This window comes from Hemiscyllium ocellatum, chromosome 31 (genome assembly GCF_020745735.1).
Source record: "Hemiscyllium ocellatum isolate sHemOce1 chromosome 31, sHemOce1.pat.X.cur, whole genome shotgun sequence".
NCBI lineage: Eukaryota > Metazoa > Chordata > Chondrichthyes > Orectolobiformes > Hemiscylliidae > Hemiscyllium > Hemiscyllium ocellatum.
In genome coordinates this window covers 3,632,330-3,654,203 of record NC_083431.1, presented here as the reverse complement: position 1 = coordinate 3,654,203, position 21,874 = coordinate 3,632,330, and the positions used below count along the sequence as shown (strand labels likewise).

The following is a 21,874-nucleotide window of genomic DNA, read 5'->3' as shown; positions in this document are numbered from 1 at the left end:
AAATTCACCCTACGCATTCTCACTCAGTCATTTAATTTAGACTTTGCTGCAGAAACTGGGCTGCGATATGATGTTTTTGTCTGCACCTGTGACTCAGTGCCTGTGTGAAAATGAACTGTTTCCTCATATGAACCTGTAATGTGCTGTCAAACGGACTGTTCTATATCGCTGTTCCAATCCTAGTGAAACATGATTGAATTGTTTTCAAAACTCTTTGAAGCAGCGTTTTTTTTGTAAGACGAATTTTAACATAAGCTTCTACTAAGTTTTTATTTTATAATGTGGCTGACTGTGTGGGAGGTACTAATCCACATTCCTATTGTACATTTGTACATTTTGTTCATGTTTCAGTTAAAAAGGTTCTAATTTATTTCTGCTTTCAAAGTCAAGTATCTCTCTCAAAATTCCAATGTGCTCATATTTGAAAATAATTTGAATACAAACTGGATGTTAAATAGGATTGAACTTTCAAGCAGACTTTCAAATAAAATCTCTTCATTTTATTATGTGAGAAATGATTTATTAGGGAGACGTTTTAAATTGAAAGGTAGGGGTATTGGGAATCTGGAATGCTGTGCCTGGGAGGGTAGTTGAGCCAGGAAACCTCAATCTTTAAAAAGTGCTTGGGTGAGCACCTGAAGTGTCGTAACACCCAAGGCTAATGTGGCATGGTGAGATGAGGTGTTAGAACACTTATAGTGGAACAGATAGGCAAAAAGTCTCTCCTGTACTGAATGGCTCTATGATCATTTGAAGGGAAGAGAAAGCAAAATTATCTATCTTCCATCTAATTTGATTTGTTTTCTGTTCCCAAGATTAAGATCAAATTAGTTACATTTTAAAATCACAGATTAGCAGTCCTAATTATTTTGTGAATTAGAAAATGCGAGCATTGAAATTGATATCTGAGAGACTAATGTTGGGGAAATGGACAGCAAGTATTATGCATTTAAGAATCAATCAGAGAACAGGACTCTCTGAGAAGTGTATAAACCCAGGAATGCCGTGGTTGAGCATTGCCAAGCTTCATTGTTGAAGCTCTCCAGTCCTGCCCGAGCCCGGATTTCTCTCCTAGCTCTCACTTCCATTGTATTAACTTACAGTTCTCTGCCCTTGGTTCAGCCAGTTCCCCAGTCCTGCTGCTATAGTTCAGGACCACATCCATTGCAGCTGTATGGGCTATTTTCAAGGCAAATAATTTCTATTAGCCCAAATACATCTGGTTTTGTTTCCCTAAAATTTGAAAATGAGAGAGAATAAGAATTATACAGAAGTAAAGGGTATTTTTACAGAACAGATTTAACTGAATTGTGCATATAGATCAGAGGAATAAAAATTCCCATTCATGTACTTGCTGTATGACTCCTTTAGATGTGTCCCATTTCAGATGGTCTTTCTTTAAGCTGTGGCTGCGGTTCATTCAGAGTTCGATTGCTTCATCATTTACAGGAGGTCCTCTGGCTATTTGATCATAAAGCTTCTGCTTTCCCATCGTCATCACTGTGCTGAGCTTGGTCTTTGTGAAGTTAATTTAGTCCCAACTATGCTGTCCATATCCCTCCGTGGCGTTGTCCCTTTCTGTCGCTGTGATTTTAAACAGCCCCTGGCACCCTCTGTGATCTCCATGTTCTTTCAGATTTCTGATTTTCCAAGACTCATTGTTGCATGATATTGATGAGGGGGACATGGAAATGTGGTCACTCCAGAAGTAGGGCACACTTAGAATTAGCGGACCCCTTTTTAAGATGGAAAAGGGTGGGATTTATTTTCCCTGAGGGTTGTGAGACTTGAGGACTCTGCCTCAGAAGAGACAGGTGACTGAACGTTTTTATCGTGGAGAAAGGAAGGTTCTTATTAGACATGAGTCACAGGTTATGAAGAATGGGTGGCAATGTGGAATTCAGTGCATGTCAGCTGTGATGTTATTGAGTAGCAGCGCAGGCTTGAAGGGCTGAATGGTCTACTTCTGCGAATCCATATATTCATATTGATGCCATCTGCCGTAATGGTTTGATGTCGAGCCTTAGCTTGACTATGCTGCACTTTGGGATCTCCTCTGACATTAAAGGGGCAATATAAATGCAGGTTGGTTGTTGTTAAAAATTGACTTGTCTTTTGCTGCGTTGTGTTTGTAGCCATCCCCAAAGTTCGCCTGGAGGCTCTTCACGTGACTGGAGTCGATGAGATGAGCACTGAGGAGATCTTTGCGTATTTTAAGGAGTATCCACCGTCCAGCATCGAATGGATTGATGACTCTTCCTGTGAGTGAGCTTTGGCTGTTTTTAGTTTGTCTTTGGAAACTCTGGTGTCTATGCAAATGTGCTGTATAACTTCTCCCTTGATGTAATTTTAGTTTGTTTTCCACTTATCTTCCAGGTCATTTTTCTATTCCCATGTCACCACTTTTCCACAGTACACAAGGCCTCAGCCTCCGGTGTTTGTGACAGTGTGAGGCTGCGCTTGTGCTTCACCAACATAATGGGCAAGATTTAAACACCAGCCACTAAACTGCACAACCACATGCACTGCCCCTCCACATCCAGTGTGGTCTGAAATCTCCCATTCTCGCATCCCTTTCTGTCCTGTATTCCAAACTGATTCTTACTGCATTTCTAATTGAGCACCACACTGTCAGAGGGTCAGCGGCAAGGGAGCGCTGCTTTGTCAGAGGGCCGGTGCTGAGGGAGCACCGTGAGGTGGGAGGGCCAGTGCTGAGGGAGCACCGTGCTGTAGGAGGGCCAGTGCTGAGGGAGCATCGCGCTGTAGGAGGGCCAGTGCTGAGGGAGCACCGCGCAGTAAGAGGGCCAGTGCCAAGGGAGAACACGCTGTAAAAGGGCCAGTGCCAAGGGATATGTGTTTGAGACAATAAACTAAGGGCTGCGTTCACCCTTTATTGGTTGCAGAAGATCCCATGGCCAATATTCTGAAGAAGAGCACCCTGGTCCTCTGTGTCCTGGGTCCATCAACCAACAGAACATTGCTGTGTGTGTGTAATTGGCTGCCCGCATTCCTACACTATCATGCCACATTGCTCTGCACTTCTGCAACGCTCTATAACTGTATTGACACGCCCTAATTAATGCCAATAGAGTGATGATGATTGAGCTGTTGTGTTAGGAGATGAGCTCAAGTGGACAAGGAGACTCAAGTGGTTGCTTTTGCTGTTCAGGTCTCCTTTCTGAACGTTTTTGTTGCTTGAATGTTTCCTAGGTAACGTGGTGTGGCTGGATGACGTCACAGCTGCCCGAGCCATGATAAACCTGAGTGTTGGTTTAAATGTGAATACCAGGGCCCACTCTCAGGCTGCAGTCAGAGGCAAACTCAACTCTATAAAGCAAGGTAATGCCTGCCAATTGATTCATGAATAATTTTAATGTACTTATGGGTGGATTGACTCTGATTGGGTTGCCTGGTTGATGGCTTAATGGACTGGTTTTGGGAGTTTCTTAGTTTTAAATCTGAGATGAATTAGCAAAAAAATTAGGCCATGACTTCAATGAATGTTGCAACAGGCTTGAGGGGCAGAATGGCCTCCTGCTGTTCCTATGTTCTGAGAGCAGTATGGACTATCGTCAACCACAGCAAAGACTAGACCCAGTCATGTGTATAGGGCTAGCTTCTGTTAATGACCTGGTGGTTTAAACGTGCTGCATGGCAGCATTGAGCATAATCTGATTGAATTTCAAATTTAGTTTGAGGAAGAGAAGGGTGGATCAAACACTCGTGCTTGTAACTTAAAGAAGGGCAATTATGAGGATGTGAAGTCAGGATTGGCTACGGTCTGGTTATTGAATAGACAGTTAGAAATGGAGATATTTCAGAACATTCCAGAAAAGTACATTACAGTGAGAAAGGAAGGACATACAATCTGTGTCTAATTCAGCAAGTTAAGTATCTCCTCAAACTGGAAAGAAATGCCCAAATCCACTAAGATGAGCAACTGTTTGGACAGAATATATAAGAACCACAATGAAAGACTAAAATATGAATAAGGAGGGGAATTTGAGTCTGAGAGAAAGCTAGTTAGGAATATAAAAGCAGATAACAGGAGTTTCTCCAAGTATTGAAAAAGGAAGAATAAGTAAAAGTGAGCATTGGTCCGTACAGAATGAGTCTGGGCAACTAAGGGTTCAAACTAAGGAATTAGCAGATGAACTGAACAGGGAATTTGCTGCTGTATTCACTGTGGAGGATATACATAACATCCCAGAAGTCACTACCAATCCAAAGGTGAAAGGCAGTTTAGCAACGGGAGTAGGTCTGCCAGCATTTTCGAACCCGCTCTGCCATTGAATGCGATCACATCTGATCAAACAGTTTATTACCTTTTACTCTCATGCCCCCATAACCTTTACACCATCGGTGACCAAACATTCCTCACACTTTAATTTAACCTGAGCTTTTACAGTTCATTCAGCTGGAGAGTTCCAAAGTCTCTCAACCCTCTGAGTAAAACAATTCTTCTCAATAAACTACATCTCCCTGATTTTTAAATGGTGGCCTGAGTCCCAGACTCCCCAGCCAGGGCAAACCTCTCCCCTGCAATGGTCCTGGATGTATTTTGTAAATTATTTGAACTGAAATCTGACCAGTCTTTCGGCCCTAATGGATGCCATCCTTGGCTGTAAGTGCTGACTGTGATTATAGATCGGTTGGTTTGAATTTTGTGAACTTCCCAAGGTTCTGGGAAGGTCCCATTAGATTAGAAAAAGTGAATGTGACTTCTCTCTTCAAGAAAGAAGGAAGATGAAAATGAGGAAATCACAGGCCAGTTAGCATCTGTCAGAGAGAAAACGCTCAAACCTTTTATTAAGGAGGTAATAACAGGACATTTCGAAAATCTTAACACAGTTAGGCAGAGTCGATATGGTTTTGTAAAAGGGCAGGCATATTTAATTAATTTATTGATGCTCATAGAAACATAGAAAATAGGGACTGGAGTAGGCCATTCAGCCCTTCGAGCCTGTTCCACCATTCAGTACGATCATGACTGATCATCCAACTCGATTGCCTGTTCCTGCACCCCAACATTGCTTTAGTCTCTCTAACTGCAAGTACTTTATCCAACAACTCTTTGAAATCACGCAATATTTTGGCCTTGAATGTTTTCTGTGCTGGTGAATTCCACAGTCCGGGAAACCTTCGCTGCATTTCCTCTTTAGCAAGCAGATCCTTCATCGGAGAAGGAAACCAAAACTGCACACGCTGTTCCAGGTTTAGTCTCACCAAGGCCCTCTATAATTTCAGCACGCCATCTCTGATTGTGTCATTATGAAGGCCAACTTACCATTTGCCACCTTCATTGCCTAATGCCCCTGCAGTAAATAGAGGGTAAGACTCGCTTTCCTCCAATCTGTAGGAATTGTCCCAGGGTGCAAAAAATCTGAAAGTTGGCCATCAATGCATCCATTATTTCTAGGGCCACTACCTTAGCTCCTCTGGGATGTAGATTATCTGGGCCTGGGATTTATCCCCTACCCCATTTCTATACTAATACTGATTTCCTTCAGTTCCTCCCTCTCACTGAACCCTGTGTTCCCCAACATTTCATGGGTGTCCTCCTTTGTGAACATAAAACTAAAGGATGTATTTGGTTGGTCAGCCATTTCTTTGCTCCCTATTAAAACTTCCTGTGTTTCTGACTGTAAGGGGGGGAACCTACATTTGTCTGTACACATTAGTTGCTCCTCACATACCGACAGAATCTTTATGTTCCCCACAAGCTTATTTTATTTTATTTTCTCTTTCACAAATAATCCATTTGTTCTCCTTTGCTGAGTTCTAAGCTGCTACCACCTCCCCCTGCCAGGTCCATTGTTTTTTTGTCAGGCCAATTAGTACGCCTCTTCCTTGGATCTAATGCTGTCCTTAATTCCCCTGTCAGCCATGGTTTGGCTGCATTTCCCATTTTCCATCTTGCACCAGACTGGAATGAATAATTGTTGCAGGTCACTAATGCACTTTCTGAATGTTTGCAATTGCCCTTCCACTGTCATCGCTTCAAGTCACATTCCCCTATCTATGACAAATGTGAATTTGTCCGTTTAGTCAGGAAGAATCGAAAAGTAAACTGATGTAAGTGGACAGAGGTAGTAGAACTCTGTGGTACAGAGGAATCTGGGTGTTCAGGTAGATTTATCACATTCTGCAGTAGCAACAAGTGATGAGGAAGGCGAATGGGATGTTTATTGTAAGGGGACTGGAATATAAAAGTCAGGCTGTTTTGCTGCAGTCGTACAGAGTATTAACACAATCACTTCTGGATTCTGTGCGCAGTTTTGGTCTCCTGACTTAAGAAACAATTGAAGTACATGAGTGATAGTTACCAGGGACCTGAGGACAGGCTAGTGCAGTGAGAGGTGCCCTCTGGTTTAGATCTCACTCACAGTTAGATTGTGTTTTGGTTCCTTGAATTTGGGTTGTTTGCTGTGAGCATTCTGACCTGTGTCACAGCTGGCCATGCATTGTATAATAATTACAGCGTAGTAACAGGCCGAGAGCACAGTGTCAGGGCTCATGCTGAACGAGAGCTTCCTCATGGAGCTTTCTTGTTGGCTACATTGTCAAATCCCTACAGCCATCTTAAAGTCACTTGCTGTTGTCTAGAATAAAGAACCCCACTTCCTTTCCAGATAAGTCCTTGAAAGTGGAGTCGCAGGTAGATAGGATAGTGAAGAAGGTGTTTGGTATGCTTTCCTTTATTGGTCAGAGTATTGAGTACAGGAGTTGGGAGGTCATGTTGCGGCTGTACAGGACATTGATTAGGCTACTGTTGGAATATTGCGTGCAATTCTGGTCTCCTTCCTATCAGAAGGATGTTGTGAAACTTGAAAGGGCTCAGAAAAGATTTACAAGGATGTTGCCAGGGTTGGAGGATCTGAGCTCCAGGGAGAGGCTGAACAGGCTGGGGCTGTTTTCCCTGGAGCGTTGGAGGCTGAGGGGTGACCTTACAGAGGTTTACAAAATCATGAGCATGGATAGGATAAATAGGCAAGGTGTTTTTCCTGGGGCTGGGGAGTCCAGAACTAGAGGGCATAGGTTTAGGGGGGAAAGAGACCTAAGGGGCAACGTTTTCACGCAGAGGGTGGTACGTGTATGGAATGAGCTGCCAGAGGATGTGGTGGAGGCTGGTACAATTACAGCATTTAAGAGGCATCTGGATGGGTATATGAATAGGAAGGGTTTGGAGTGATATGGGCCAGGCGCTGGCTGGTGGGACTAGATTGGTTTGGGATATCTAATCGGCATGGACAGGTTGGACCGAAGGGTCTGTTTCCGTGCTGTACATCTCTATGACTCTATAAGTTGACCTTTCCATCCAGAAACATTTCTGCTTGTTCATTTAGAACAGAAAGCGTTCGAGAGCTATGGGGGAAGGGCAGTGAGATCAGCTAATTGGAAATGTCTTTCACAGACGCAATGGGTTAAATGGCCTCCTTCAGTGCTGTGAGAATCGGTGGCTCTGAAGAAACTTTGCGCTGAGTTGTCTTTTCTAGAAACTAACTGTCGGCAGAATAACATCCTGAAAGGTACCACAGCCCAATCCGTTTCTGAACCCTCTTCTCCCCCTCCAGCCGGGCTGGGGTAGCGAATCAAAATGGAGAAACCCTAGGCAATTATGTGTTCCTTTTCTCGTCCCCCTCTCCGTCCTCTCAGGGACGCTTCCTGGTGATGCTGATGTCAGTAGTCTTAACCTGAAACACTGCCTCAGCTGAAATACACAGAGGCAGCACACAGCAGGAAGTAGAACATTGACCATCTTGATCAGTGTGATTGAGTTACAGCCAGAGACAGAGTGCTGCACACACAGCACCTTTAATGTTTATATTAAGACTGGCTTACAGTGACTCCATCGGTATGTTTAATGCTGCAGACTAGTACGATTTTTATGGCAGTGCTTTTGTTACCTGTTGCACTTCTGATGTTACGTTCCTTGTCTTTCAATGGTGACATCATTCAATGCTGAATATTCCATTGTAAGTTGAATGTCCTCGTTTTAATCCACTTGGCTTATTTCCGGTCGATAGAGCAAACCAGGTTTAATTTGCCAGGCCCCCAACCTCAGTTAGATCTAACTCCGTCTGTACTTACTGTGTGAAGGAAGTAGTTTCTCACAAACTTAATTAAGTTTTTTAATGAAGTAACCAAAAAGACTGATGAGGGTAAAGCAGTAGATGTTGTTTTGACAAGGTTCCACATGGTAGATTAATCAGTAAAGTTGGATCACATGGGATTCAGGGTGAACTTACCAGTTGGCTTTATGGTAGGAAGCAGAGAATGGTGATGGAGGGTTGTCTGAGACAGGAGACCTTTGACCAGCTGTGCCACAGGGATTGATGCTGGGTCTGCTTTTTGTTTGTCACTTATATAAACAATTTGGATCAGAATGTAGGAGGCTTGGTTAGTAAGTTTGTGAGTGACACCAAAATTGGTGGGAGAGTGGATAGTGAAGAAGATTACCTCAGATTGTAAAGAAACTGTGATCAATGGGCTGAGGAGTGGCAGATGGAGTGTCATTTGGATAAATGCGAGGTATTGCATTTTGGTAAAACAATAAGGACAGAACTTTTCCACAATATTAGGGCCCCGGGTAGTGTCGTAGAACAGAGAGACCCAGGGTTTCGGGGATATGATTCTTTCACATTTGGGTCACGGGTCGACAGGGTGGTTATGAAGGTGTCTTGCCTTCATTGCTCAGTACTTTGAGTCGAGGAGCTGGGACGTCGTGTTGAGGTTGTACAGGACTCTGGTGAGGCCTCTTCTGGAGTACTGTGTCCCGTTTTGGTTGCTTTGTGACAGGAAGGATATTAATAAATTGGAGAGAGTTCAGAAAAGATTTACCAGGACATTGCCTGGAATAGAGGATTTGAGACTTAAAAAGTAGACTAGAAAGACTGGGACTTTTTCCACTGGAGTGTAGGAGGTTAAGGGGTGACCTTAGTGATCATTTGTAATTATAAAATCATGAGGGACACGGGCGAATGACCAGTATCTTTTCCCTAGAGTGGGGCAGTTCGAAATCAATGAGCATATTATTAAGGTAAGAGGAGAAAGATTTAAAAAGGGCGTGAGGGACAGACTGTTTTATTAACACAGAGTGGTTCATGTGTGGAATGAACCATCAGAGGAAGTGGAAGATGTGGGCATAATTCCAACATTAAAAAATACTTGGATAAGTACATGAATAGGAAGGGTTTGGAGGGATATGAGCCATGTGCAGGCAGGTGGGACGAGATTAGTTTGGGAACATGGTTGGGTTGGACCAAAGGGTCAGTTTCCATCTTGTATGACTCTGATTCCACTGTCATATTTAATCACATTACCAACCATTGTCAATCAATTCTTTGCAGGTTTAATGTTTCTCTGTTTAATAATTTTGCTGCAGATAGCCCCAGTGAGCAGGAGACAGCTGAGAGGGCTGATGAGGAAGAGGAGGAGGAAGAAGGGGAGTTGGAGAAGGAGCCGACAGACTCTGAGGAGGTGGAGTGCAAGGCAACTACAACAGATAGTGAGGTATGTCACCAAGTGTTGAGTTTATTCAGCTCAGAAAAATTCGTTTCTTTTGGCACAAAGGGAGCCAAAGAATTTGGTTACAGCAAGAAAGAGCAATGAAGCTTGAGTTAGAGGGGCTGAGTGGCCTTCAGGTCCTACTTCTGTTCTTCATAGAATCTCTTTCACTCCCCAACGTACACTCTCTCTCCCATTATTCTCCAGGGATTGTCAAATACCCTGCCTCTTGCTTTTTCTAACACTCTCCCTTCAAGTCCAAGCCTACCTCAGCACTGCTGGTCATTTCCCTTCACCCTTTGTGCAGCCCAGGGCCGGCGGAGGCTTCCCTCCCCAAGGGCATTGTGGGTCAACCTACAGTCCTTGGCTGCAACCACTCAAGAAGGAAGCTCGCCACCATCACTTCAAGGGGCAACTAGGGACAGGGCAATAAACGCTGGGGCCCAGCCAGTGACACCCACATCCCAGGAGTGAATGAAAAAAGTCGCCCAGTTCACTGGTCATCATTGACAACAGCCAGAAGCTGGTGTGATGATTGGCACAGTGTGTTTCCTGTTTCAAGCTCAGGGCCAATAGAATTTGAGGCTTTTCGGTCATTTGGTCCTGACCCACAACATGTGCTAGCACTGAGCAACACGAAATGAACTCTGTCGTTTGGTTTGTTTTCAACGTTAGTTGGACACATTATCGCAGGCCGAACAAGCTTCGATCCTTCGAAATGATTTGCGACAGGCGATAAGGGCACCCCCGGGGAACAAACTGCAACTCCGATTTGCCACAAAAGGTGAGTGGTCCAGCTCGCTCGCTCTCTATCTCGCTCACTCTCTATCTCTCTCACTCTCTCTCTCTCTCTTTCCCCCCCCCCCCCCCCGCTCACTCTGCTCTGCCCTAGTCCCCCAAGACTAACCCAACAAGCATGACATGTCAGGATTGAAGCTGGTACCTTTGTGTATGTAGCTTTGTGAGGGGTACTTGGGATGAGGGTGGGCGTTCCGCTATTCTGGAAGTTGTTGGAACTTTTTCTTGGGCTGCCAGGTTGTTAGTGACAGCTGCATTGACTTGCAGATGATCGGAAGGAATTGGGAGCAGCGAGACGGAGTCAGTATTACATGAAGTATGGAAATCCCAATTACGGAGGGATGAAGGGGATTCTGTCGAATTCCTGGTGAGTAAGAGGTGGCCTGGTGGGGAGTGGGCACTGCTGCTGGGTGGTTGGGTGCGGAGTACAGGCTCCCACAAGGAACACAACAGCACAGGAACAGGCCCTTTGGCCCGTCCTGACTGTGCTGATGTATGATGTCCTGACCAATGAAGACAAGCTTGCCTTCCACCTTCTTGACCAGCTAATCCACTTGTGTTTCCACTCTCGGGGAACTGTGGACCTGTATGCTTAGATCCCTCTGTTTGTTGAAGCTACTAAGGATTCTGCCACTTACTTTATAGCTCCCTCCTGCATTAGATCTTTCAAAATACATCACCTTGCATTTGTTTGAATTAAACTCCAGCCTCCAGCTATCGATATCCTTTTGTATTGTCTGGCCATCCTCCTCACTATCTACAGCTCCCCAACTTTTGTGTTGTCCACAAACCTACTACTCAGGGCACCTGCATTCTCCTCCAAATCCCTGCAGAACATCATTACTCGCAAACCTCCAGTTAGAAAAACACCCTCCCATTGCTACTCTGACTTATAGGACTGAGCCAGTTCTGTATTCACTTTACCAGCTTACTGTGGGTCCCATGTGACTCTTCACCTTCTGTATCAGTCTGCCGTGAGGGATTGTCAAAGGTCTTGCTAGAGTCCACCTCACCAACATCTGCCGCACTGTCCTCATCAATCATCTTTGTCACTTCCTCAAAAAATCCCAGTCAAGTTTGTGAGTCATGAACCTCCCCAAACCAAACCATGCTGTCGGCCGCTAATAAGTTCATATTTGTCCAAATGTGAGTATCCCTGTCCCTGAGAATCTTCTCCAACAATTTCCATGCCATTGATGTAAGGCTTATTGGCCTATAATTTCCTGGCTTTTCCCTGTTGCACTTTTTAAACAAAGGAATGACATTGGCTATTCTCCAGTCCACTGGGACCTCTGATAGAGTGATAGAGATGTACAGCATGGAAACAGACCCTTCGGTCCAACCCGTCCATGCTGAACAGATATCCCAACCCAATCTAGTCCCACCTGCCAGCACCCGGCCCATATCCCTCCAAACCCTTCCTATTCATATTCCCATCCAAATGCCTCTTAAATGTTGTAATTGTACCAGCCTCCACCACATTCTCTGGCAGCTCATTCCATACACGTACCACCCTCTGCTTGAAAAAGTTGCCCCTTAGGTCTCTTTTATATCTTTCCCCTCTCATCCTAAACCTATGCCCTCTAGTTCTGGACTCCCCGACCCCAGGGAAAAGAATTTGCCTATTTATCCTATCCATGCTCCTCATAATTTTGTAAACCTCTATAAGGTCACCCCTCAGCCTCCGACATTCCAGGGAAAACAGCCCCAGCCTGTTCAGCCTCTCCCTGTAGCTCAAATCCTCCAACCCTGGCAACATCCTTGTAAATCTTTTCTGAACCCTTTCAAGTTTCACAACATCTTTCCGATAGGAAGGAGACCAGAATTGCACACAATATTCCAACAGTGGCCTAACCAATGTCCTGTACAACTGCAACATAACCTCCCAACTCCTGTACTCAATACCCTGACCAATAAAGGAAAGCATACCAAACGCCGCCTTCACTATAACACATTTGGGACTTCCCTTAATCCTGTTTGCCCAAGATTTCATGGGCCCTTTTAGCCCTCCTAATGGTTTGAATTTTTTGCTGCTTTTGTTATATTCTGTCCTCAAAGGCTCGGTCATCGGTTTCCTAAACCTCGCATAGGCCTCCTTTTCTTTTTGACAGTCCTCAATTTCTCTTGTCATCCAAGGTTCCCATACCTTGCCATCCTTAAAAGCCTTGAAAAGACTCCCCCCATGCCAGATGTAGATTTACCTCAAATTGCTGCCCCCAATCTATATTCGCATGCTCCTGCCTGATATTGTCGTTAACATCCCTACAGTCTCATACTTACACCAAAGGACCACTCTTATTCTTATCCCTAATTAACTTAAAACTTACAGAATGATGGTCACTGTTCCTGAAATGCTCCCCCACTGAAACTTTGATTCCCTGGCCGGGCTCATTCCCCAATCCCAGGTCAATATGGACCCTTCCCTAGTTGGACTGTTCAAATATTGTTTCAAAAACCCTCCTGGGCGCACCTAAGTTCACCCTCATCCAACCTTCTGGCACTAACCGGGTCCCAGTCAATAAAAGTTAAAATCACTCACCACAACAATCCTGTTGTTGTAAATTTTTCCATAATCTATCCACACATCTGTTCCTCTCCCACCCGCTGGCTGCTGGGAGGCCTGCAGTACAACCCCAAAATAATTGCACCTTCCTTTCCTGAGCTCTAACCATAATGCCTTGCTGGATGTGACCAGGGTGTCCTCCCTCAGTACAGCTGCAAGATTCTCGCTTTTCAGTGACGCAACTCTGTCACCTCTTGTACATCTCTCTATCTCACCTGAAACATCTAAATCCCCAACATTAAGCGGCCAGTCTTGTCCCCCTTTCAACCAAGTCTCTGTAATTGCCACAACATCTATAGCATAGATAACATCTATAGCATGGACTATAGCATAGTTATAAGCTCAAAACTCATCTTCCCTACCCATCATACTCCTTGCATTAAAACATTTTCAGACTGGACACCTGTGACTAGTGGAGTGCCACAAGGATCACTGCTGGGTCTACTACTTTTCATCATTTATATAAATGATTTGTATGTAAACATAGGAGGTAGGGTTAATAAATTTGCAGATGACACCAAAATTGGAGGTGTAGTGGACAGCGAAGAGGGTTACCTCAGATTACAACAGGATCTGGACCAGATGGGCCAATGGGCTGAGAAGTGGCAGATGGAGTTTAATTCAAATAAATGCAAGGTGCTGCATTTTGAAAGAACAAATCTTAGCAGGACTTATACACTTAATGGTAAGGTCCTGGGGAGTGTTGCTGAACAAAGAGACCTTGGAGTGCAGGTTCATAGCTCCTTGAAAGTGGAGTCACAGGTAGATAGGATAGTGAAGAAGGTGTTTGGTATGCTTTCCTTTATTGGTCAGAGTATTGAGTACAGGAGTTGGGAGGTCATGTTGCGGCTGTAAAGGACATTGGTTAGGCCACTGTTGGAATATTGTGTGCAATTTTGGTCTCCTTACTATCTGAAAGATGTTGTGAAATTTGAAAGAGTTCAGAAAAGATTTACAAGGATGTTGCCAGGGTTGGAGGATTTGAGCTACAGGGAGAGGCTGAACAGGTTGGGACTGTTTTCCCTGGAGCGTCGGAGGCTGAGGGGTGACCTTATAGAGGTTTACAAAATTATGAGGAGCATGGATAGGGTAAACAGACAAAGACTTTTCCCTGGGTTTGGGGAGTCCCGAACTAGAGGGCGTAGGTTTAGGATGAGAGGGGAAAGATATAAAAGACACTTAAGGGACAACTTATTCACGCAGAGGGTGGTACGTGTTTGGAATGACCTGCCAGAGGAAGTGGTGGAGGCTGGTACAATTGTAACATTTAAAAGGCATCTGGATGGGTATATGAATAGGAAGGGTTTAGAGGGATATGGGCTAAGTGCTGGCAAATGGGATTAAATTAGGTTAGGATATCTGGTGGGCATAGACGGGTTGGACTGAAGGGTCTATTTCTGTGCTGTGTGAGTCAATGATTCTATGTACAGGTCAGACTGTCCGTCCCACTGTGTCCATCAGCCATGAGCACCTGCTTGTCCATATTAACTTGGTTATTGGTCGTGCTTTTGATGGATCTGGGCATCTTGCTGGGCCATTGCCCCCACACCCACACCCTCGCTGATAGCTGTGTGGGCCTGGTTTGTTTCTGATTTGATGTTTGTTATATTTCCTGCCTCCAGGAAGCGACGGTATCATGCCCGGCGGATTCAGAGAGACATTCTGAAGAGAAAATCCTTCCTGCCTGATGATGTGGGGCTGACATCACGTTACAAAGACCATCACTCTGGTCAGTCAGCATGTGAAAAGGCCTAGGTAGAGACCTGTGGCCAGCATAGCTGACAGGAGACAATGCCTGGTCTTTATTACAACTGGATGGTCCTCATGATGTGGGGAAGGGGAGGAGAAGATGGAATAGAGAGGAGTGAATATAAGAGCAATTGGAAATGATAGTGAGAGGCAGTTGGAGATGGCAGAATGGGCCTCTGGGAGGCAGGTACGGGATAGGGGCAGGGAGGGGAAAGGAGCAAGTTGATGGGAGGGTGTCAGAGCGGGGCGCCAAGGGATGGTAAAGGTTAAAAATGACAGGTTTGAGGATGTGCCAGGTCAGATTTGCTGCTGACTGGAGGTTTCCCACAAAGTTATGAACAGAATCTGCATTTGGGCACACAGTGTGGGAAAGAGGCTGGGAACACTCAATCCGAAATTATAAAGAGGGGAATGACGCAGGTCTGGATAGGGGGGTGGTAGCCGGGCAGCTGTTGCCTCTCCATGGGAAGGTTGGGAAGGGGTGGTGAGTACTGGCTGGTGCTGGGGGGGGACGCTGAGCGAAGAGTGGGAAGTCCCGTTTCCTGCTGGGGCTCTGTTTTACATTCAGCTCGAAGGCCGGTTGGTTTGTTTGTTGTTGCCAGGCCTGGGGAATGTTCCTGAGGAGCCGATTCAGGAAGAGGATGAGGACGAGGATGAAACGGAGCAGGATATGGAGGCAGATGACCGGGTGGTGGTGGAATATCGTAATGAGAGCCACCCAGGCGGACACTTGAGTCCCCGGGGCTCGGATTCTGATGAGATGGACTATGATCTGGAACTGAAGATGATCTCGATGCCATCACCCAAGAAGAGTTTGAAGATGACAATGTACGCGGATGAAGTGGAGGCCCGGCTGAAGACTATTCGGTGAGTGTCCCCCAAACATGCCCCCAGATTCTCCTCCTCCTCCCCCGACCCCCCCCCACCCTCCCAAGCCCAGTCTCTCCTGAGGTGACAGGTCTATGCTGGCTGCCTGAATATTTTCCCAATATGTCGGGATGGTGAGAGTCCCCAGGCTGTGGTCAGTGTAAGGTGGATCAGGCCCCTCTAGGCCAATGTCCAGCACTGACCACTGGCCGCTGCTCCATGGTCAGTCAGTATTTTGGCACAAGGATAGGGGAGAGAAGCAAAATCTTGTTTTATTTATTCATTCGTGAGATGTGGGCATCCAATGGTAAAATAAAAGCCAACTGCTGTTTGATTAGATTAGATTAATTACAGTGTGGAAACAGGCCCTTCAGCCCAACAAGTCCGCACTGACCCGCCGAAGAGCAACCCACCCCAGACCCATTCCCCTACATTTACCTCTTCACCTAAGACTATGGGCAATTCACCTGAGCTGCACATTTTGGATTGTGGGAGGAAATGCATACAGACACAGGGAGAATGTGCAAACTCCACACAGACATTTGCCTGGGGTGGGTATTGAACCCGGGTCACTGGCGCTGGGAGGCAGTAGTGCTAACCACTGTGCCACCGTGCTGGGGAAATGTGAAATAGAAACAGAAAATACCAGACAAACTTGGCAGGTCTGACAGCATTCATGGTGTGGAGGGGCTGGTGTGGACAGGGTCAGAGGTCACACGACACCAGGTTATAACCCAACAAGTTTATCTGAAATCACAAGTTTTCGGTGAAGTGATCTGGCCCCCACAGCAGGACTCACATGTAAGGGATGAAATAAAACACAGCAAATTGTTGGTGTGAAATGGTTGTGGAGTGTTCTCTAACAGGTGTTAGTGTGTTTACTAACACCCTCCCCGTGTATCTCCAGGAATTCGATAAAGCCCGAAGCGAACGTGACGGTTGTGTCCAGCCACCTGAGGAACCGGCTTGGAGCCAGGCTGGCAACAGAGAAGGTGGCGGACGTGCGGTTACTGCTGGAGGAGAAACGGCAACTCGCAGAGAGACAGCAACCTGCTGGACCGGGCAGCAGCTCAGTCACCAGCACCGGTAACCATCCTCACCCTCTGCCCCACCCGGCACCCCCTCGAGAGGGTAACCATCCTCACCCTCTGTCCCACTGAAACCCCCCCGAGAGGGTATCAATCCCCACCCTCTGTCCCACTGTAACCCCCCCCGAGAGGGTATCAATCCCCACCCTCTGTCCCACTGTAACCCCCCCCGAGAGGGTATCAATCCCCACCCTCTGTCCCACTGTAACCCCCCCCGAGAGGGTATCAATCCCCACCCTCTGTCCCACTGTAACCCCCTCGAGAGGGTAACCATCCTCACCCTCTGTGCACCCGAACCCCCTCGAGGGTATCAATCCACACCCTCTGCCCCACCCTAACCCCCTCGAGAGGGTATCAATCCACACCCTCTGCCCCACCCTAACCCCCTCGAGAGGGTATCAATCCCCACCCTCTGTCCCACTGTAACCCCCCCCGAGAGGGTATCAATCCCCACCCTCTGTCCCACTGTAACCCCCCCCGAGAGGGTATCAATCCCCACCCTCTGTCCCACTGTAACCCCCCCCGAGAGGGTATCAATCCCCACCCTCTGTCCCACTGTAACCCCCCCCCGAGAGGGTATCAATCCCCACCCTCTGTCCCACTGTAACCCCCTCGAGAGGGTAACCATCCTCACCCTCTGTGCACCCGAACTCCCTCGAGGGTATCAATCCACACCCTCTGCCCCACCCTAACCCCCTCGAGAGGGTATCAATCCACACCCTCTGCCCCACCCTAACCCCCTCGAGAGGGTATCAATCCCCACCCTCTGTCCCACTGTAACCCCCCCGAGAGGGTATCAATCCCCACCCTCTGTCCCACTGTAACCCCCCCCGAGAGGGTATCAATCCCCACCCTCTGTCCCACTGTAACCCCCTCGAGAGGGTAACCATCCTCACCCTCTGTGCACCCGAACCCCCTCGAGGGTATCAATCCACACCCTCTGCCCCACCCTAACCCCCTCGAGAGGGTATCAATCCACACCCTCTGCCCCACCCTAACCCCCTCGAGAGGGTATCAATCCCCACCCTCTGTCCCACTGTAACCCCCCCGAGAGGGTATCAATCCCCACCCTCTGTCCCACTGAAACCCCCTCTATAGGGTATCTAATCCTCACCCTCTGTCCCACCCGAACCCCCTCTATAGGGCGTCAATCCTCACCCTCTGTCCCACCCGAACCCCCCCCCGAGAGGGTATCAATCTCTGTCCCACTGTAACCTGCTGTACCTGAAGTACTCAGAAGGGCACGACAACATCGCGTTGTCTGTTACGTTATCCACATTAATTTGTTTTGTTTGGAATGTTGACGATATTGTAAAACTGAATCTGTGCAACAAACCAGCTGCTTTTCAGGGAAGACCAACTCCTTTTTCTCGGCTTGTTCATGTGGAGGGTCTGGAGGAGCTGGATTGTTCTGGAAAGGGAAGAGGGCTGATTTAATTCGAGGTGCTGTCGATCATGCGGAGTTTTGAAAACAGTTCAAAGGAGAAGCTGTTTCAGTCGGTGAAATGTGAACACGGAGAGTTGATCAGGAATGCCCTGCATTAAAGGTCAGGGCACTTCAGTTCGGCAAGATTTGTCAGGAGGGGGTTAGATAAATATTTGACAAGGAAATCTTCAGCAGGATTGCTGGGGGAGAAAAGACAGATGTGGGATTACTGCACAGGCTTGATGGGCTAAATGGCCTCCTGCACAGTCTTGTCTGTTGAAGGTGCTCACTGCTGCTGCTGGGCGTGACGATGTAACTCTGGTGTTGGTTTCAGGTGTAAGGCAGCGCCTGGGGAAGCGGCCCCATTCCCCTCAGCCTGGCAGCATCGGGGTCACCCGCAGGGAGCCCCAGACAGATGTTCACAGCAGGCTGGGCTTCCCCAAGCAGGAGAACAGGAGCTACATACCCGACAAGAGCAAGAAGAGCGGTAAGTCATGGAGGATTTTTGTCCTCTCTCGGTGTGCCTTCCTCACCTCGACAGAGTGCCCAGTCCATGAGACCGCTGGGCAAAGCCTCAATCCGGCAGCTTTGTGTGGGGGATACCAGGGGCTGTGATCAAGGAATTTGCAGGTGAGACACTAACGGTGGTAAATAGTGAGGTGCATAGAAATTAACAGTGTTTCCTCAAAGTTGTGAAGCCTGTCAGTCAGTGTGATCTAGGGGCTGGCACACTAACTCCCACTTACACAGCACACATGCGTCACAGATCCTTGAATCTGCAACAGCTTGTGAGAATTGGTCATAACCTGCAGGAGGAGCTCAGTGGGTTGGTCAGCTGGGCAAAGCAGTGGCTGTTGGAATTTAACCCAAAAATGTAGGAGCTCCTGCAGTGGGGGAGGGTTGACGAGACCAGGTTTACTCTGGGATTGGTCGGACCCTGGGGAGTCCTGGAAATCAGAGGGACCTTGGTGTGTAGATTCCTGAAGGTACCCAGGCAAGTAGATAAGGTGGTTAAGAAGGTCTGTGAGCAGCTTACTTTATTAGCCATAGCATAGAGCCCAAGATCAGGGAGGTAATGTTGGAGGTGTATAAAATAATTAGATTAGATTAGATTACTTAGTGTGGAAACAGGCCCTTCGGCCCAACAAGTCCACACCGACCCGTCGAAGCGCAACCCACCCATACCCCTACATTTACCCCTTACCTAACACTACGGGCAATTTAGCATGGCCAATTCACCTGACCCGCACATCTTTGGACTGTGGGAGGAAACTAGAGCACCCGGAGGAAACCCACGCAGACACGGGGAGAACGTGCAAACTCCACACAGTCACTCGCCTGAGGCGGGAATTGAACCCGGGTCTCTGGCGCTGTAAGGCAGCAGTGCTAACCACTGTGCCGCCCACAAATAGGATAGGATAAATAGACAAAGTCTTTTCCCTGGGGTGGGGGAGTCCAGAACTAGAGGGCATAGGTTTAGGGTGAGAGGGGAAAGATATAATAGAGAGCTAAGGGGGAACTTCTTCACACAGAGGGTGGTGCATGTATGGAATGAACTACCAGAGGAAGTGGTGGAGGCTGGTACAGTTGCAACATTTAAGAGGCATTTGGATGGGTATGTGAATAGGAAGGGTTTGGAGGGATATGGGCCGGGTGCTGGCAGGTGGGACTAGATTGGGTTGGGATATCTGGTCGGCATGGACAGGTTGGACCGAAGGGTCTGCTCCGTGCTGTACGTCTCTATGACTCTATAAGTCCTGTGTGTAGCTCAGAGCTGAAAATGTGTTGCTGGAAAAGCGCAGCAGGTCAGGCAGCATCCAAGGAGCAGGAGAATCGACGTTTCGGGCATGAGCCCTCCTTCAGGAATGAGGAGGGTGTGTCCAGCAGACTAAGATAAAAGGTAGGGTGGAGGGGCGTTGGAAATACGATAGGTGGAAGGAGGTTAAGGTGAGGGTGATAGGCCGGAGTGGGGGTGGAGGCTGAGAGGTCAGGAAGAAGATTGCAGGTTAGGAGGGCGGTGCTGAGTTCGAGGGATTTGACTGAGACAGGGTGGGGGAGGGGAAATGAGGAAACTGGAGAAATCTGAGTTCATCCCTTGTGGTTGGAGGGTTCCCAGGCGGAAGATGAGGCGCGCTTCCTCCAACTGTCGTGTTGCTATGGTCTGGTGATGGAGGAGTCCAAGGACCTGCATGTCCTTGGTGGAGTGGGAGGGGGAGTTAAAGTGTTGAGCCACGGGGTGGTTGGGTTGGTTGGTCCGGGTGTCCCAGAGGTGTAGTCTGAAATGTCCCGCAAGTAGGCGGCCTGTCTCCCCAATATAAAGGAGGCCACATCGGGTGCAGCGGATGCAGTAAATGATGTGTGTGGAGGTGCAGGTGAATTTGTGGCAGATATGGAAGGATCCCTTGGGGCCTTGGAGGGAGGTAAGGGAGGAGGTGTGGGCGCAAGTTTTGCATTTCTTGCAGTTGCAGGGGAAGGTGCCGGGAGTGGAGATTAGGTTGGTGGGGGGTATGGACCTGACGAGGGAGTCACGGAGGGAGTGGTCTTTTTGGAAAGCCCCATAAGAATCCAATATGTTTCAATGAGATCGTGTCTCATTCTCTAAACTCCAGCGAGTACAGTCCCAACCCAATCACCGTTTGTCCATAAGACCATCCCTTCATATCTGGGAGCATCACAAGATTTGCCAGAGTCTCCATGCACCATGGAGATTATTGTTAGACAGTAGGTGACTAGTACGGCCATTCCAGGCCGAATGGCTGCCTCATGGTCTGTAGACCTCTCCAGCACCAGTAACGTTGACATTCTCACCTTCTGAATGAATGTTTTTTAAAATCCCATGATTATTCAGAACTGCTAGTGAGTTTTTAATGTTGCTTTTGTTATTTTTTAGTCAATTGTTACCACTGAAACAATTTTAAGAAACTAATCTGGTCATTACAAAGCTGTATTCAGGAATCTTGCTATGCAGAATGGACTCCCTGTCAGCTGTATCACTACAGTGACTGCATTAAAATAACACTTCAATGGCCATTGAGAGGCTGCTTTCTGAAAGGTGCTATAGAAATGTAAACATTGTTTGTTTCGTCCAGGCCGGTGGGATGAGGAATGTCGGCCATTTCTGCAGTGCAATCACCAAGCTGTCCGAAAACATTGTTTTCTAAAAATCGCGTGTATCAGAAGGCTGGAGGTGGTTTTTAATTCTGTTGTCGCCTTCCTGACAGGGAGCCTATGGAGCCGGCTTGGCAAAACCCCAGGAAAATGTGAGAAGATTGTGGAGAAAAGTGCAGAGAAAGAGCCAGCCGCAGGGCAGGAGGAAGAGGAGGAAGTGGTGGTGAAAGAGGAAAAGGATGAAGATGATGACACTGAGCTGCAGCGTGCATGGGGCGCTTTGATCAGAGAAAAGGAGCGATCGCACAAGAAGAGTCGATTAGATAACCTCCCGTCGCTGCAGATCGAAATCAGCCGGGAGAGTTCCACCTCGGACAGTGAATCTTGACCCCTCAATGCCCTGGCCATGAACTCTGACCCCATCACAGAGAGAAATGGCTGCTCACTGGGCACACGTACACAACTGGCCAGGACCTGAGCTGGAAACAGACACTTGTATTTGGAACAAACTCACCCTGAAATGTTACCGTTTACCTTCCAAGCTGAATTAAATTTAATCTTGAAGCCAAGTTGTAGGCTGAGTTTATTTCACAGTCATAGTTGGCCAGCACTGGAATCCAGGCCCAGACCCCTGTCTGTGTCACCCCCTGCCTCTCCTCCCCCACCATTCGCTTGGATCCAGTTGGGTATTTGGGTTTGCTAACCCAGCCAGGCGATGGGAGAGGATCCTGCACCGTGCCAACATGGTTTGTGTTCCCTGATGTCTGA

General features: G+C 47.4%; 1 protein-coding gene across 1 annotated transcript in view; it reads left to right on the top strand.

The window, feature by feature from the left end:
* Positions 1 to 21,670, top strand: part of ncbp3 (nuclear cap binding subunit 3) — a 31,701-nt gene extending 10,031 nt beyond the window's left edge. Inside the window, exons 4-13 of the mRNA XM_060848271.1 lie at positions 2,136 to 2,261; positions 3,211 to 3,339; positions 9,386 to 9,513; positions 10,183 to 10,291; positions 10,573 to 10,672; positions 14,491 to 14,597; positions 15,220 to 15,484; positions 16,392 to 16,570; positions 18,333 to 18,485; positions 21,220 to 21,670. Coding sequence (XP_060704254.1) covers positions 2,136 to 2,261; positions 3,211 to 3,339; positions 9,386 to 9,513; positions 10,183 to 10,291; positions 10,573 to 10,672; positions 14,491 to 14,597; positions 15,220 to 15,484; positions 16,392 to 16,570; positions 18,333 to 18,485; positions 21,220 to 21,494 — 1,571 coding nt within the window. The 3' untranslated portion in view covers positions 21,495 to 21,670. The remainder of the gene's footprint in view (positions 1 to 2,135; positions 2,262 to 3,210; positions 3,340 to 9,385; positions 9,514 to 10,182; positions 10,292 to 10,572; positions 10,673 to 14,490; positions 14,598 to 15,219; positions 15,485 to 16,391; positions 16,571 to 18,332; positions 18,486 to 21,219) is intronic.
* Positions 21,671 to 21,874: the final 204 nt, after the last annotated feature.